This window comes from Mus musculus, chromosome X, assembly GCF_000001635.26.
Source record: "Mus musculus strain C57BL/6J chromosome X, GRCm38.p6 C57BL/6J".
Taxonomy (NCBI): domain Eukaryota; kingdom Metazoa; phylum Chordata; class Mammalia; order Rodentia; family Muridae; genus Mus; species Mus musculus.
In genome coordinates, this window is record NC_000086.7 from 102,141,195 (window position 1) to 102,157,880 (window position 16,686).

General features: G+C 43.2%; 1 protein-coding gene across 1 annotated transcript; it reads right to left on the reverse strand.

The window, feature by feature from the left end:
* Positions 1 to 1,625: 1,625 nt before the first annotated feature.
* Positions 1,626 to 15,897, reverse strand: Ercc6l (excision repair cross-complementing rodent repair deficiency complementation group 6 like). Its single transcript, NM_146235.3, has 2 exons — positions 15,714 to 15,897; positions 1,626 to 5,639 (listed from the first exon to the last, which is right to left on the reverse strand). Exons 1-2 carry the CDS (start codon positions 15,779 to 15,781, stop codon positions 1,985 to 1,987), a joined length of 3,723 nt encoding a protein of 1,240 aa, NP_666347.2. The 5' UTR covers positions 15,782 to 15,897; the 3' UTR covers positions 1,626 to 1,984.
* Positions 15,898 to 16,686: the final 789 nt, after the last annotated feature.

Here is a 16,686-nt window from a genome sequence, read left to right on the forward strand (position 1 = left end):
GACCTGGAAGGGCATAAAACCCCAATTTGTAGTAATGTGTTATTAAGTAATGTCTTACTATCCTTTGAGCAGAACTGCCATGTTGTAAGACCAGCTGCATTTAGATCGTCATAGCTGGGCATGGTGCCATTCTCTCACAGGAAGGGCAAGGAGGGTCACTGAACCCTTACCCAAATACAGCTGCTCTAGTTCTATATAGCCTTTAGATTTCATGGAGAGGCTACAGTGTATAGGCTGGAAAGGACTGGGGGAAGGGGGTTCCATCTATGTAGCCAAGGGGAAGTCATCACCACACTGAGTGGACTTTCTCAGTGTGACTTCTTTGCTCATGCATGCTTCAGTCAATAACTCCTCACTCATGCACTGTAAGTAAACCCACAAACTCGTTGGTTCTCCAGACTGAATCATACTTTGGTTTGTCATTAGAACCTCTAGAAAAGGTATAGATATTGCTTAGTCCTTCCACACTTCTTACACGCGTTCGCGACCGGCCAGGAAGAACACAACAAACCGGAATCTTCTGCGGCAAAAGCTTTATTGCTTACATCTTCAGGAGCCAGAGAGCAAGAGAGCAAGAGCTCTATTGCTTACATCTTTAGGAGCCAGAGCACAAGAGAGCAAGAGAGAGAATGGTGAAACCCCGTCCCTTTTAAGGAGAATTATCCTCCGCCTAGGACGTGTCACTCCCTGATTGGCTGCAGCCCATCGGCCGAGTTGTCGTCACGGGGAAGGCAGAGCACATGGGGTGGAGAACTACCCTTGGCACATGCGCAGATTATTTGTTTACCACTTAGAACATAGGATGTCAGCGCCATCTTGCAATGGCGAATGTGAGGGCGGCTCCCCACACACACTGGGAGAATATTCTTTTAACACTACCCTATAAAGGCAGACTTTGTGGAACTGAGGCCTAAAACTTGTAGTCTCCCACTAACTCTGGGTTGTGTCCAAACTGAATTGCAGGTCACTGGTTGGTGTCCAGAGAAGTGTTCTGGTATGGACTTCCACCACCACACTGGGTGTCATGGTGATGAAAGTAAAATGAACTCAGTGTTACAAAGTTGCTTTTCATTCAGTACAAAGTTAAGTCAGTTTTATGCCTTACTATGTCATTCATCATGGGCAGGTCACAGTGAGTCTTAGATGTTTCAGTTCAAACACAAAAACACCACCCTCCACCTCAAAGGTTATGGTAAGGATTAAACAAGAGGCCTGTGTGATATACTCAATATCCAGTAGGCACATTGTAAACACTAAATCTTTGGTGACAGCATATGCTGCACTTGGTGTTTCTGAAGGTGAATCGGATTCTTATGTAGTCAACAATCAAAAGAGAGGATGTGATAGCATCCAAACACCAGTATAAGTGGGACATAGTGTTATACATCCTTAATCCCAGCTCCAGGGAGGCAGAGGCAGGTGGAGCTATCTCCCTGAGTTCCAGGCCAGCCAGAGCTATGTAAAACTTTGTCTCAAAAAACTGAAGAACACCCCCCCCACACACACACACACACCACATAACTGGGTTGAAGAAAAGCATAGTCCAGAGTAAGTGAAGAATAGCTAACCAGTTGGTAGAGCAACTCCAGGGCAGGCTACAAGTGCCCAAGAATGCTAGTACAGGTACTGTATGCAGCTAAGCTGGAAGCACAAACGGCACATTATTAAGGCTATCTTAGATTTGGAATGCTAAATGACGAGCTTATTGGAACTAAAGAGTTTCTGTCTACCACCTTGTGAAAGAAAATGAATGGAAACACTCTGGAGAAAAGGCACTTTAATTTTCAGAACTGAGCTAACAGACAAAATGGCCCTTTTCACAGTAAAAATAGCCAGAACAGCTTCACAAAACTTTAGGTAACACTTCTGAAAGTTTGCAAAGTATGCCTAAAGGGGAAAAAATGAAATATTCAAGGGAAGAACTGCTGAACAAAACATTTATATTCAATTGCATTTTAGACATAAGAAATAGGCTATAAAGTTCTCAAATGTTCAGCTGCTTATACAAACTTAAAGTCATGAGCATGACCTCAGGATCTGCACTTTTTATATCAAGTGCTTTAACTAAGCAGTTGAGAGCCTCCTGTATCTTCCCGCACTCTTTCAGTTCTTTCCCACGAGCTACAAGACTCTCATAGTCATTACCAGCCTCCACTGCCAGATCCTGGGGAGGATCAGGCATAGGGTCACTTGACGAAGGTTCAGGAGCACAGGGAGAGCTTTGTGGGGCTGGAGAAGTAGGCTCAGACATGGTCAAGTTGCTGGACTTGTTTCCTGAAGCCAGTGTTGCCCCAGAAGGCTGCTCTTCTGTGCAGGCTAAGGCTTCTTCTTCATTGTTCTCTTCTGAAAGCCCTGGCTCACTCTCCTCCTCGCTGCTGTTATCAAGCCTTTCCTCCATATCTTCCACATCATCTAAAACCACATTGATCAGAGACCTCCTAGAAGCCAGGGACCTCCTAGAATGTAAGGACGTATTCACTTCACCTGGTGTTTTAGGTGAAAAGAACCTTCGAGATGGATTGCTGCCACTTTGGGGAGTTGAAGCATCAAATTGTTTCACAGATGAGAATGGAAAGGGAGAGATGTTAATTGAATTTGTATGACTACCTTTAAAAGCATCTTCTTCATCTTCATCTTCATCATCTGAGAGGATCCTTCTAGTTTTGCTTTTGGTTTTCACACTAATCACTTCTGATTCTTCATCACTCTTAGGAGAAGAATCCAAACTGAGAGTAAGTGCTGACTTTGCCCTGGAGTTAGCTGCAGGGCTTTGCAAGCTTTTTTCTTTCTCAACATGTTCCAAAAACTTGCTGGAGAGGTTTTGTCTAGTGTCTGCAGAGTCTTCCAGGAAAAGATTGAAATCACATGCATATTGTGGTGGTGATTTTAAAGGGTCATCCTCTTTCAACTCCAACTGGGCCTCGATTGCTTGAGCACCCTGCAGTGCGCTAGGAGGTTCAGACAAGTCATCAGATATTTCAATCATGGGTACATCTGATTCTAGGTTTTGGTTTTCATTTGCTGTGGGACTGCGGTGATATAAAACCACACTATCCTGTAGATCTAAATTTGGCCCAAGACTGGCCTTGCTGGATTCTCTAGGTAAATAATGAAAACTTCCCAGGTTCTCTGATGGGGCCTCTTGCCCAGGTGATGCTTGTAATCCCTTCTTCTGCATAGCATCATTTTCAGCTGCAAAACCTTTTGCAGGGCTCAATAAAGAGTCAGTAGAAACTTCGCCTATACTTTCAGCCCCCTGGGGTAAAGAAGCTATAGTGCCAGCATCAGATGTACTGTTGAAGTGGTGACTACCTTGCAGTGAAGTGACATCATGTACCTCAGAGTGCTCTTGGGGCTCACTCTCTGCAGACTGATCGCAAATGGTTATACTGGCCATTTGAGAACTGATAGCCTCTACCTGGGTAGGTTTAGTCAGAAGGCGTGAAGGCTGGGGCTGAGGTTTGTTGAATTCAGTACCTTTCTTCTTCTGTTGAGAAGGAAATTCCTGTGCTTTGAGCCAGGTCTCCTCAATTCCAGTCGTTTGTCTTTGCACTGTATTTTGAGACTCAGATTCAACAAGGAATTGAGCTTTTTGAACTCTCTGATGAATGTACTGAGAGTCTTCTAGCATGTCAAGCTCTTCTTTAACAGACAGATCACGGGTGAACATCAAATCATGGTCTGAGATTCCTGCTATGCCCAGCAAGTGGAGGTAGGCAATATGCTCATCTAGTTTCTCATCAGATCTCCGCTGAGCAGCATGTAGACACTGAAGCTGCATCTGGGTCGCAGACTTCTGCAGGTCCCCAACTGTGAAGAGCTCTTTTAACTCTTGTTTGGTGAAATAGCGGAATGGGTTCTTCTTCTCACCAGTAGTTTGTCTGATCAAGGAGTCCTTGAAAACCTGTCTTCTATATATCTTTTCTTCTACAGTTCCACAAGTGATTAGTCGATAAACCACAACATTCTCTTTTTGGCCAATTCGGTAAACTCTATCCACAGCCTGAGCATCAGTTGCAGGGTTCCAGCTAGGGTCAAAAATGACAACTCTAGTCGCTGCAGTTAATGTTAGGCCAACACCACCTACTTGAGTGGTAAGTAGAAAAACTGAGTATTCTTTATTTTGCTGGAATAACTGAATTCTTTTTTCTCGTTCCCAAAGATGAGTAACTGTGCCATCAATTCGCAATGTCTTAAAGTGCTTGTTCTTTAAGAGACGCTCGATGATGTTGAGAATTTTTATCGACTGAGAAAACACCAGAGTTTGATGTCCTTCATCTTGAAGTCTTTCTAGCAGGGACATTAAGAATATCATTTTTCCAGACTCTTGTATCAGGGTTTTGTCAGGTAAGTGATCAATGCTGTTCATATTTGAGACATCTTCTTGCTCGTTTTCATCCTGAGCAGAGAATGTGGCAGTTCCTAGATTCAGCAAACGGCAAGCTCGTGCAGACAGCAGCCTAGGGTGGTCACAGAGCTTCTTTAAGACACCCAGCTCAGCTAGAGGTGAGCGTGTCTCCATTAACAACTCCTTGATGTGATCTAAAGACACAAACTTCCTATAAATTTCCTCTTGTAAAGGCAGAAGGCGTATCCAAACAATTAAATCATTTTTCCTGGCAAGGGAAAACATGTCACAAATGGCTTCACCAGCTGGATTCTTTTCACCAAGTCTGGCCTCTGGATTGTCTGCCTTTTTCGTCTGCACTTCTTCTTTGGTCCTCCTTAGAAAATAGGGTTTTATGATTTCCATTAAATTTTCAGATATCTTAAGTCCCAAGGCTTTTTCCCCAGGGGTGGCATCCTTCTCTCTTGCTCTAATAATCGGATGCTCATACTCCATTTTAAAAGTTTTTAATGTTCCTAACAAGGAGCCTTGGCAAGCAAAATCAAACAGGGACCAGAGTTCTTGCAGGTTATTCTGGACTGGTGTACCTGTGAGGAGGAGGCGATTACTTGCAGGAATAGCACGTGCACACACTGCTGACTTGGTAGAGGCGCTTTTGATCTTATGGGCTTCATCAAGGATGACGTAGTCCCATACAAATGCTTGTCCATTAAAGCTTGCAAGTTGCTGCCAATTATTGAGTAACATTTGGTAGGTAGTGATCACAACGCCGTTCCTTTGTTGAATCCGTGTCAGGCTTCTAGTGCGTTCACTCTTGCTGGAGCCATGAAAGGTTTTCACTCTCATTCCTGGAGTCCACTTGGCAAATTCGTTGACCCATGTATTAATGAGATTGGTTGGCATGATCAATAGCACATGATTCACAAGTGAAGCATCAAACATACCTGACAGGAAAGCAATGATCTGAACAGTCTTCCCCAGTCCCATATCATCTGCTAAGATGCCCCCTTTTCTTCCATCCTTATACAGGCTATAGAGAAAAGCGATGCCTTCTTTCTGGTGCTCAAAGAGTTTCTCATACAGCTCTCGGTAAAGCAGCAAGCCAGAGCTGCACACATCTATAAATTCATCATCATCTTCTTCTTCTGCCAACTGCTCCAAAGCTTCCTGGAGTTTCTGGATTCTGCTCATCACCTTTTTGGTGGGAAAAATGTCCTTTGCCAAATTGAAAAGTTTCAATGATTCTTCCAGATCTCCATTCTTAGCTGCTTCTTTGGCTTCTTGCACATATCTATTTTAAAAAAGAAAAAATAAAAAAAATAATGTGACATGGGACTTGGAAATAAGCTCAAGTGGTAGAATATTTGCTTGGCATGAAGGAGCCTCTGAAGCCAATTCTCAAGAGAGGAAACAGACTGAATAGTTAACCTATGAAAGCTTTACAGTTCATTTTGGAATCCACACTGTAGTTGGGCTTTTTTTTTTTAAGGCACTCTCAAGTATCCCTTGAAATTCTTCTTAAACTCACTATATAGCCAAGGTTGACTTTAAACTATCTTCTGGCCTCTACCTCATGAGTGCTGGGAATTTTAGGCATCTTCTATGCCCAGTTTTATATGTAGTGCTGAGATTGAACTCAGGGCTTTGTGCATGGCTAGGCAACCACTTTACCAGCTGAGGCTCATCCAGCCCTGTAACTAAATTGGGTTTCTAATGCCGTCAAGCAAATCCCAAAGCCATCATCTGACACCTGCACACAGATCGCACACAGTAGCAATAAGTAAACAATTACTGTTGGGAACGTACATTAGTAAGTCTCTATGGAAGACATTCTCAAGAATGAGAACAAAACCACTATATAATCCAATTATATCACTTCTGAGCATTTACCCACCAAAATCACTTACCTTAGTATAGAGACCCATACCCATGTTCATCACAGCGCTATACATAATACCCATGTTATGGAATCAGCCAGGCTCCCCATATACATATATGTAATACAACTATACAATTGAAGGGCTGGAGAGATGGCTCAGAGGTTAAGAGCACTGACTACTCTTCCAGAGGACCCTGATTCAATTCCCAGCAACCACATGGCAGCTTACAAATGTCTGTAACTCCAGTTCCAAAGGGTCTAATGCCCTCACATAGACATACATGCAAACAAAACACCACTGCATATAAAAAATAAAAAGGAATTTGTTGAGGGATGTTTTTTTTACAACAGTGTATATTTCAGATGCTGATTTCCGTGCCCAGAGATCTGGTCGCAGTCCAGATGTTGGCACTGTCATGATTGTTATAACATCTCCTGTCTCAATGATGTTAAAATATGTCAGAAATTGTGTCAATTTCTGAGTGCAAGGCTAGCCTGGTCTACAGAGTGAGTTCCAGGACAATATATATATTGTTTTCTATCACCTCTGATTGGTTAATAAAGAGCTGATTCACCCAAAAACTGGGTGGGGGAGGAGAAAGACAGGACTTCTGATCCTAGTCAGGACCAGACTCAGACAAGTAACTCAGGCAAGTAACAGGACAGGTGGCTGGGAAATAGGCCAGGCCAGCATAGTCAGGTTAGAATAGATGAGTACCCTACTCAGCTATAGTCAAAGAAGCTTAGAATATACCTGGTCTGTGCCATTATTTCAGAGCTAGGGCAGGCATAGAAAAGTTCCTTACCTTTATAGGAATTATAAAATAATAATAATAAAACACACAATTGAGCATTATCTGACCATAAAAAATGAAATATTTTTCTCTATAGTTCTGAAGGGTTGAATATAGGGATATCACCAGTGCCCCCCCCCCCCCAATCCACTTATTTGCAGCAAGATCTCCCTTCCCAACCCCCCAAGAGGAGAAAAAGCCACAAACCAACCTGAACCAACCTGAAGCTTAAAGAAGAGGTATCTATTGGGGACTGGGATAGGAGAAAGAGAAGAGGAAAGGAAAGGAACAGAGGAAGGCATAAAAGTGGGTGAGGCCGGGTATAGTGTCATGCACACTGTTAATCTCAGCATAGGAGAGGCAGAGGCAGGTGGATCCCTAAATTCCAGGCCAGCCTGCTCTATAAAGGTACGGTGAACATGATCAATATATACTATAAACATATATGCAAAATCTGAGAATCCCATTCATTTGCATATTTACTCTGCACTAAAATTTATAATTTTTAAAAAGAGAAGAACATAAAAAGATGCTCCATGTTAGTTATCAGGGAAATGGAAACCAAAACCAAATGGAATGATGGCTAAACAGTTAAGAATTTCTTTGTGGGGCTGGAAAGATGGCTCAGAGGTTAAGAGGACACGAGTTCAATTTCTGGCACCCACATGGCAGCTCACAACCCTTTATAGCCCAGTTCCAGGGCTTCTGACACCCTCACACAGACATACATGCAGACAAAACACTAATGTACAAAAAATAAAAATAAACTATAGGTTTTTTAAAAAATAATGTCTTTGAAAGGTAATGAAAATATCCAAAAATTGGCTATAGTGAAAAGTGCACAATTATTTGAACACACCATATTCTCAAATATGTGAATATAATGAATGTCACTGAACTGTACAGTATCAATAGGCAAATGCCCGGCATAGGCATTCAATAAAGGTGTTAACTCAAAAATGTCTCTGGTGGACCCATAGTCTACAAAGCTTAAGCTGCTTAATCTGGTATTACAAGTCCTCTCTAACATAGCCAGCAATCTATGACCCCTCTAATCTTACCAGTCACATCCTACCTTACACATTTTTGTTTTGAAGACAGGGTATGTCTGGCTATTCAGAAATTCACTGTGTAGGCTAGATCAGATTGGCCTGGCCTCAGAGATCTGCCTGATTCTGCCACCTGAGTGCTGGGATCAAAGGCATCCACCATCACGCTTGACCCTTCTACCTTACAAATATTATTCTAAGTCCATGCATCCAGTATGCTTCTCTGTTACCTCTAAGTACAGGTTCACACCACTGTCCTCTTGCTAGAACACTCTCCTCTTTTATTAAGCTAACTTCACCTCACTCAGCCTTTAAAGATTTCCCAAGCTAGGTGTGATGTCTCACACCTGTAATTCCAGTGGAGGCAGAAAGATCATGAGCTCAAGGCCAGCCTGCTCTCATGATCTTTGTCTCAAAAGGCTTAAAAATTGATTCTCAGGCTGGTGATATAACTCAATAGTAGAACACTTGCTTACCATTCACAAAGCCCTAGATTCAATCCCTAGTACCACAAAAAAATTAAGGGCAATGATTCTCAATTTTCTATTTCTAGAGTTTCTTGGAATGGGGGCTTGTTAAGACACAGATTTCTAACATCAACATCAGATTTTCTGACTCTTTATTGAGATGCAAAAATTCATAGATCCATGAAAGTAGCCAGGTGGCTGACGTTAATGCTTTCACCCGGAGGCCACAGGAATATACAGGATATTTGTACAATAAAGATACTCAGATATTACTAAGACAAAAATTGCTAAGCATGGTAGTAAATACCTTTAATTCCAGCATTTAGGAGGCAGAAGCGGGCCAGCTTGGCCTACATAGCAAATTCTAAGTCCTTTAAGTTAGGATAGAGGACAGTGTTCTATCCTAATGACACAAATGATGGACTGGGTGTTAGGTCTATCTTATATCTTATAAATTACAAAATGGTAATAGTTGTTCTCTATTTATATTTGAGAGAAAGGTTTTGGTTTTTTATTAAAACAGAAAGGGGGAAAGGTTGTGGATAGGCCTGTTTGTATTTTGATGGTAATTCCACTCTCCTAGGAGGAGCTGTGGATAATGGGCATACTCAGCTTACTTCTTGTGAACCAATCCCCTAATGAATAAAGGAGCCAATCACTGGGCGAGTAAGAGGGACTTCCTGGTTGGATGGAGGAAGGGAGGAAGCAAAAGACACTGTCAACAGGATAAAATGGCAGACTAGAGAATGGGAAAATATTTTCACCAATTCCCTATCTGACAAAGGGCTAATATCCAAAATATATAAAGAACTTAAGAAACTAGACATCAACAAAGCAAATAATCCAATTAAAATGGGGTACCAGCTCTAAACAGAGAATACTCAGCAAATTAAACAAGTATGCTTGTGGTATGGTAGAGTGTCCTTTGGATATATACCCAGGAATGGTAGAGCAGGGTCCTGAGATATGTTAGTTCCAAGTTTCCTGTGGAATTGCCATGTTTTCCATGATGGCTGTAGAAGATTGCATTACAACCAGCAAAAGAGGAGTGTTCTCCTTGTTCTACATTCTCTCTTTGCCAGCATGAATTGTCAGTTGTATTTTGATCTTAGCCTTTCTGACAGATGGAAGCCCTATTGGCTTGCTCTGATTGCTTTTTGATACTATCCAGACCACCAGCCCAGGGATGGTACCACCCACAGTGGGCTGGGCCCTCCCCCAGGAATCATTTTGTCTAAAATGCTTTTATAAGACCAGGCTTTAGGCAAGCCTAGAAGGGCACTTTCTTAATTGAGGTTCCCTTCTCTCAGATCACTTTAGCTTGTGTCAAGTTGACAGAAAACTATGCAGCCCACAGTACATTTAACTCATATTAAAATCATTACAAGCCGGGCATGGTGGCGCACGCCTTTAATCCCAGCACTTGGGAGGCAGAGACAGGCGGATTTCTGAGTTCGAGGCCAGCCTGGTCTACACAGTGAGTTCCAGGACAGCTAAGACTATACAGAGAAACCCTGTCTCGAAAAACCAAAAAAAAAAAACTCATTACAGGGGCCTCAGTGGACAAGAGACCACTCTTGCAGAGAACATGGGCTCAGCTCTGTCTGTAACTCCAGTTTACACAGTGAGGTTCCAGAATAGCAAGGGCTACATAGAAAGGTTCTGTCTCCAAAACAAAGCAAAACTGTATAAGGTAGGACTCTGATCTCCTAAGGCTCCTGCATGTACATGGTACATATACATAAGCACACACATATAAAATAAAATGTTGCAAACAAAGAAAGGACAGTTTAGCCAGTACAATGCTTGCTGCATGTGATGGTTTGAATATGGTTGGCCCAGGGAGTGGCACTATTAAGAGGTGTGGCCTTGTTGTAGGAAGTATGTTACTGTGGGTGTGGGCTTTAAGACCCTCATCCCAGCTCCCTGAAAGCCAGTACTCTGCTAGCAGCCTTCAGATGAAGATGTAGAACTCTCAGCTCCTCCTGTACCAAGTGTGCCTGGATGCTGCCATGTTCCTGCCTTGATGATAACAGACTGAACCTCTGAGCCTGTAAGCCAACCCCAATTAAATGTTGTCCTTATAAGAGTTGCCTTGGTGGGCTGGTGAGATGGCTCAGTGGGTATGAGCACCCGACTGCTCTTCCAAAGGTCCAAAGTTCAAATCCCAGCAACCACATGGTGGCTCACAACCATCTGTAATGAGATCTGACGCCCTCTTCTGGAGTGTCTGAAGTCAGCTACAGTGTACTTACATATAATAAAAATAAATAAATCTTAAAAAAAAAAAAGAGTTGCCTTGGTCATGGTATCTGTTCACAGCAGTAAAACCCTAACTAAGATACTGCACAAACATAAAGAGCAGAGTTTGCTACTCAGTACCTATGTGGGAGTGACAAAGGTGGCATGCACTTGTAATCCAAACCTGGGGGATGGAGACAGGAGGATCCCTGAGTCTTGCTGGGCTGTCAGCCTAGCCTAATGACAGATGTGGGATGCTTTTACAAAAAGCAAGGTAGACAGAACTTGAAGAATGGCAGCTAAGGCTATCCCTGACCTACACATGATTATATACATATATGCACATGCACGCTTATACATGCACCCACACACCTATATACCTAATACTCCTCACACCTATCACACAAATCATCACAGACTATTAGAAGTATTTATGCCAAGGAGCTAGGACTTTTAGCCTGTGTTGGTTGGCAACTTGACACAAACCTATACATAGGTATGTGTCAGGTATACATACCTGAGAAGGGATTTTTTTTTCTTTTCTTTTTTTTTAAGATTTATTTATTATTATATCTAAGTACACTGTAACTGTTTTTAGATGTACCAGAAGAGAGCATCAGATCTCATTACGGATAGTTGTGAGCCACCATGTGGTTGCTGGGATTTGAACTCAGAACCTTCGGAAGAGCAGACGGTGCTCTTAACCACTGAGCCATCTCTCCAGCCCGATTTTTTTCTTTTGAGATAAGGTCGTATGTAACTCTAGCTAGCCCTAAACTCGATATGTAGCCAAGGCTGGTCTGGAACTCACAGAGATCTGCCTACCTCTGCCTCCCAATTGCTGGATTAAAGGCACACACCACCAGTCTGAGTAGAAAAAGGTTGTTTGTTTTTCTTTTTCCAAGACAGGGTTTCTCTGTGTAACCCTAGCTGTCCTGGAACTAACTCTGTAAACCAGGTTGGCACTCACAGAGATCTGACTGCCTCTGTTCCCACCCCCCAGTTCTGGCATTAAAGGCATGCATCACCACTGCCCAGCCTAGAAAGAGGGAAATTTAAGGAATGTTTCCATAGCCAGGTGGTAGTGGTGCATGACTTTAATCCTAGCACTCAGGAGGCAAAGACTGATGGATTTCTTTTGAGTTTGAGGCCAGCCTGGTCTACAAAATGAGTTCCAGAATAGCCAGCCAGTGCTATTATAAAGGGAAAATATGTCTCAAAACACTGCTGAAATTGCTTGAAAGTATATGTGCATATATGTGAATTTCCTCCACCCACCTTGTATCAGAAATGATCTATGGGGACTGGAGAGATAACTCAGCAGTTAAAAGCACTGACTATTCTTCTAGAAGACCCAAGTTCAAATCCCAGCACCCAGTAGCTTACAACTGTCTGTAACTCTAAGATCGGAAACCCTCACCCAGACATACATGCTGGCAAAACGCCAATGCACAGAAAATAAAAAATAAATACATTTCTGAACGATCTTATGTCAAAGAAATAGAATGGAGAATGACAGAGCAGGGATAAACAGTGTCCTTCTTTGGCCTTTATGCATTTGCACAAAGATCCGCTCATATACATGCACATACATTACACTCACAACTACCGCCCCCCCCCAAATAAAACCTCAGGCCAGCAAGATGGCTTAAGAGGGTGAAGGCAGTTACCACCAAGTCTGATAGCTTGAATTCAATTTCCAGAACTCAGATTATGTGTAGACGGAGAGAATCAACTCATTAAGTTGTCCTCTGACTTCCACATTCATGTGTGCAGATGCACAAATGCACACAAATAAATGAAAAAGAAAACCCTAATGCATTAAAAGAGGAAGAAAACTTGCATCGAAGGATTAGTCCCACTGTAATGTTCAAAGGTGTGGCTTTTGAGCCTCAAACTGGATCTAGAGAGCTCTGACCTAACCAAAGGACTGACCAATAATCTCTTGAAGTTATAATCTAATAGTGGTATTGGGAGGCTGTGGGAATTAGAAGATGAGACCCAGGTGGAGGAAGCATGTGACTGCCATTGTGGCCAGGAGGGGTATACATTGTCCCAGATTACCCCTCTCTTCCTGCTTCCTCTGCCTTGCTACTCCCTCATGAAGCTTTGCCTTGCCCAAAGAAAGCCTAAAAGCAATGGAGCCAGCCAAACATGTACCACAACCTCAAAAATCACGAGCCTAAATAAATCTTAAGCTGTTTCCCCCACATATTCCGCTACAGCAACAGAAAGTGACTAACACAGAAGCAAACATGCTCTTCTGAGAGGTGTTCTCATCTAACCCCTTGATGAGGACAGAGAGTCTGACACCTAGCCCATTACTTCTCAAGATTATTACTTGGGCAATTAAATCTCCACCAGAGTTTTGGTGGAATCAAGTCATGGTGAAAACATAGCAATCTGGAGGCAGAGGCTATCAGATCTCTGTGAGTTCGAGGCCATCCTGCTCGACAGAGTGAGTTCCAGGACAGCCAGGGCTACAAAGAGAAACACTGTCTTGAAAAAAAGCCAAAAACAAACAAACAAAAAAACACAACAGGATCTCTCCATGTCTCTGAAAGGTAGTCAGTACCAGAAGGACGGTAGTAACTGGTAGCAGCAAGGCATATGGTACAACTATTGTGTTAAATGGTGTAAAGGGAAAGGATAAGAGAACCTCAAAAGGGCTGGAGAGATGGCTCAGGCATTAAAGGCTAGGCTCACACCCCAAAATATAAGAGTTTGGTTCCCAGTACCCACGGTTGTCTCTCTAGTCATCTATTTTGTCAGACACCGCATCCGTGCACACAGACCACTAATATAGATTAAAAAAAAAAAAAAAAACTGTTAAAAAAAAATGCCGGGGCTGGAGAGATGGCTCAGTGGTTAAGAGCACCAACTGCTCTTCTAAAGGTCCTGAGTTCAAACCCCAGCAATCACATGATGGCTCACAACCATCCGTCATGAGACCTCTTCTGATGTGTCTGAAGACAGCTACAGTGTACTTACATATGATAAATAAATCTTTAAAAAAAAATGCCTTCAGAGCCTGGCGTGGTGGTGCACGCCTTTAATCCCAGCACTCGGGAGGCAGAGGCAGGTGGATTTCTGAGTTCAAGGCCAGCCTGGTCTACAGAGTGAGTTCCAGGACAGCCAGGGCTACACAGGGAAACCCTGTATCGAAAAACCAAACCAAACCAGACCAAAAAAACAGCAAACAAACTGTTTATTTCAGGCCAGAAGTTGCATGAACTTCTTGAGTTTCACTGACTGAGCACTCTTCTCATCCTAAATCCAAACAATGAGCCTAAGAAAACCACCTTAGAATTTCAGTTGTAAAGGAGCATCCTTGGAGAAAAACAAGTAAGCCAGCTCGTCTATTTTTTAATTTAATTACATTTTAAGAGTGATTTAATCTTTAAGCCTTATAGTAAATTACATCCTTTGTGATATTAAACTTGGAAAGCCACTTACTTTTTTTATAGTGGTGGCCACTGTGAAGACCCCCGAGAGTCAACTCTCTTGTGAAGCATACGCCCATGGGCTGTCTTACAAGACTCCAGGTTTATTTAGAGACTCATTAACTTTGCTTCCCTCTGGTATGTCTTGAAATTCTTTTCTCCATTTTTATCTAAGAGGAGGTCCCTCGAGGGAAAACTCTACTTAGAGTACTGGTGGCTCTGTCCACTGACTGATCGTTGATTCACTGGAACATGGTGCTATGTACCTGTAATTCCATCACTATGTGGACTCAGAGAGAAGGATAGAGTTCAAGAGCAGCCTGCCTCAAAAAAAAAAAAAACAAAAAAAAACAAAACCTATGCCTGGCAGTGATGGCGCTAGCCTTTAATCCAAGCACTGAGCAAAAGTTAGTGGTATGTGGGTCTCTGTGAGTTCAAGGCCAGCCTGATCCACACAGAGAAACCTTGTCTCCAAGGAAAAAAAACCCTACAAGTTAACAACATAAATCTACATACTGTAGAGAGGACTCTGTAGTTAAGAGGACTAGGTGCTTGCTCTTTCAGAGGACTCTGGTTCAGTTCCCAGCACCCACATGGTGGCTCACAACCCTCTGTATCTTCAGTCTCAGGAGGGGATGGCACACACCCCATTATAGTTGTGATCTTTTTTCCTCTACTTAGGGGTGGTTTTGAGCAACCTTTTCATGTGCCTGTTTGCCATTATGTGTTTTTTAAGAGAAATGTCTACAAATCCTTTGCTAATATTTTATGTAGTCTTTTAAAAATTATATAGGCATAGACGGGTGTTTTGCATATGCGCGCGCGGGGCGGGGGTGGGGGGGCGCATGTACATCACATAGGTACCAGAACATAGGATCCTGTAGGACTGGAGTTACATAATGGTTGTGAGCTACTATGTGGGTGCTGGGAATTGAACCTGGGTCTTCTGGAAGAGCAGTCAGTGCTCTTAACCTCTGAGTCATCTCTCCAGCCCTGCACTACAATTTTTAATAGTTAAATATTCCAACCTAGGCATCTGGTGAAAGCGTATTCATTCACTGGGCTTAATGGTTCCTTTGGGGGCATATGTCTTCCCTTCGTAACTGGACCCCCTTTCTTTTAATGGCAGCACTCTGGTCGGGAAATAAAACATTTTACAGCATCCATCAAACACCATAAAGTATTTCTGTTTCAGATCCCATTTTCACTACCCAATTGCTAACAACTTAGGGACTATTTTTCCTCTTTTCTCCCAGGTCTGGCGGTTGGCGAGTTAGAAAGACTCAAAGATTTCATCAGTTAATTAAAATTCAGGCTCTTAAAGAGTTCATACTCAAGAGTTATTTGACTTACGAGTGACTTGGCAGGGCGAGCTCCCCGAAATAGAAATCTGGTCAAAGCCACAGCAGATCCTAGGGGGAGGTGGGAGCCACTCCACCTCAACCCCAGGCCAGGGACTGCAAGTTCGACCCGTCCGGAGACCCAAACATACCTCAGGTAACTCTCGGCCAGTTGTGGGCTCAAAGTCTCCACTTCCGCTAAGCCTTGGGAAGCCTCCATGGCCAGGGAATCCGGAGAGCCCAGGAAAGGAGACTCCCAGTTAAAACCGCGCTTGAATTTCGCTCGCTCCCGCCTTACCCAGGCTGGGCTCACGCACTAGACTGGTAGAGCCAACTGCCCGCCTCGCGGCGGGCCAATCCGGGATCTGGCGCTCGAGCGCGGTTTCCTGAGCCCCGCCCAGGAAGGTCTTGCGCCTGCGCCCTCGAGCACTGGCGCTAGCTAGCTACGTTAGCTAGAGTGGCCTTACGTTTTGGGTTTTTTTTTTTTTTTTTTTGGAGGGGGGGGGGGCTGCTGATTCACGTGACCGGTGGTGGTTTCAGTTCCGTCCTAACTGCGTGGCGGTGAGTGTGAATGTTGAGTAATGAGAGCGAAGGGAAGGAGTTAAGAGCGTGAGTAAAATGCGCGCTTGTTTCTCTTGTCCTTGTGAGTGGAGGCTGTCTTATTGTACTGGCCCATAGAGGTCTCCATTGCCCCCTTTTCCTCCCCGCCAGTGCCTGGCACTGAACATACTTGGAATTCACACACCTAGAAGTGCAATCCTGCAACTTAAAGCTGACACTGAAGAAGGATTTTCAAAGACAAAGCCTAAGCCGCTCGTGGTGGTGCACACCTCTGATAACAGTGCTTAGGAGGCAGAGGCAGGAGGATCTCAAGATCTAGTCCAGACTGAGCTTGCATATAAACAAGACCCTGTCTCAGAAGTACACACACAAACACACACGCCCTTATTTACGCAATACCAAATAGAGTAGAGGTTATTTATGTATTTGAGAGGTTGGGAAGGGGACATGATAAGAGTTGAATGGGAATGAATGGCTTACAGATTACTCATATATGAAATGATGAAAAAATTAAATGTAAAAAAATAATAATAGCTAGATTTGGTGGCACAAGCCTGTTGGGTT

What these genes read in the sequence shown, in the direction of transcription:
- Ercc6l (NM_146235.3), bottom strand. Translation starts at nt 15,781, where the DNA reads ATGGAGGCTTCCCAAGGCTTAGCGGAAGTGGAGACTTTGAGCCCACAA. An exon ending in CTGGCCGAGAGTTACCTGAG is followed by an intron (nt 5,640 to 15,713) that starts GTATGTTTGGGT and finishes TTTTTAAAATAG; the next exon opens with ATATGTGCAAGAAGCCAAAG.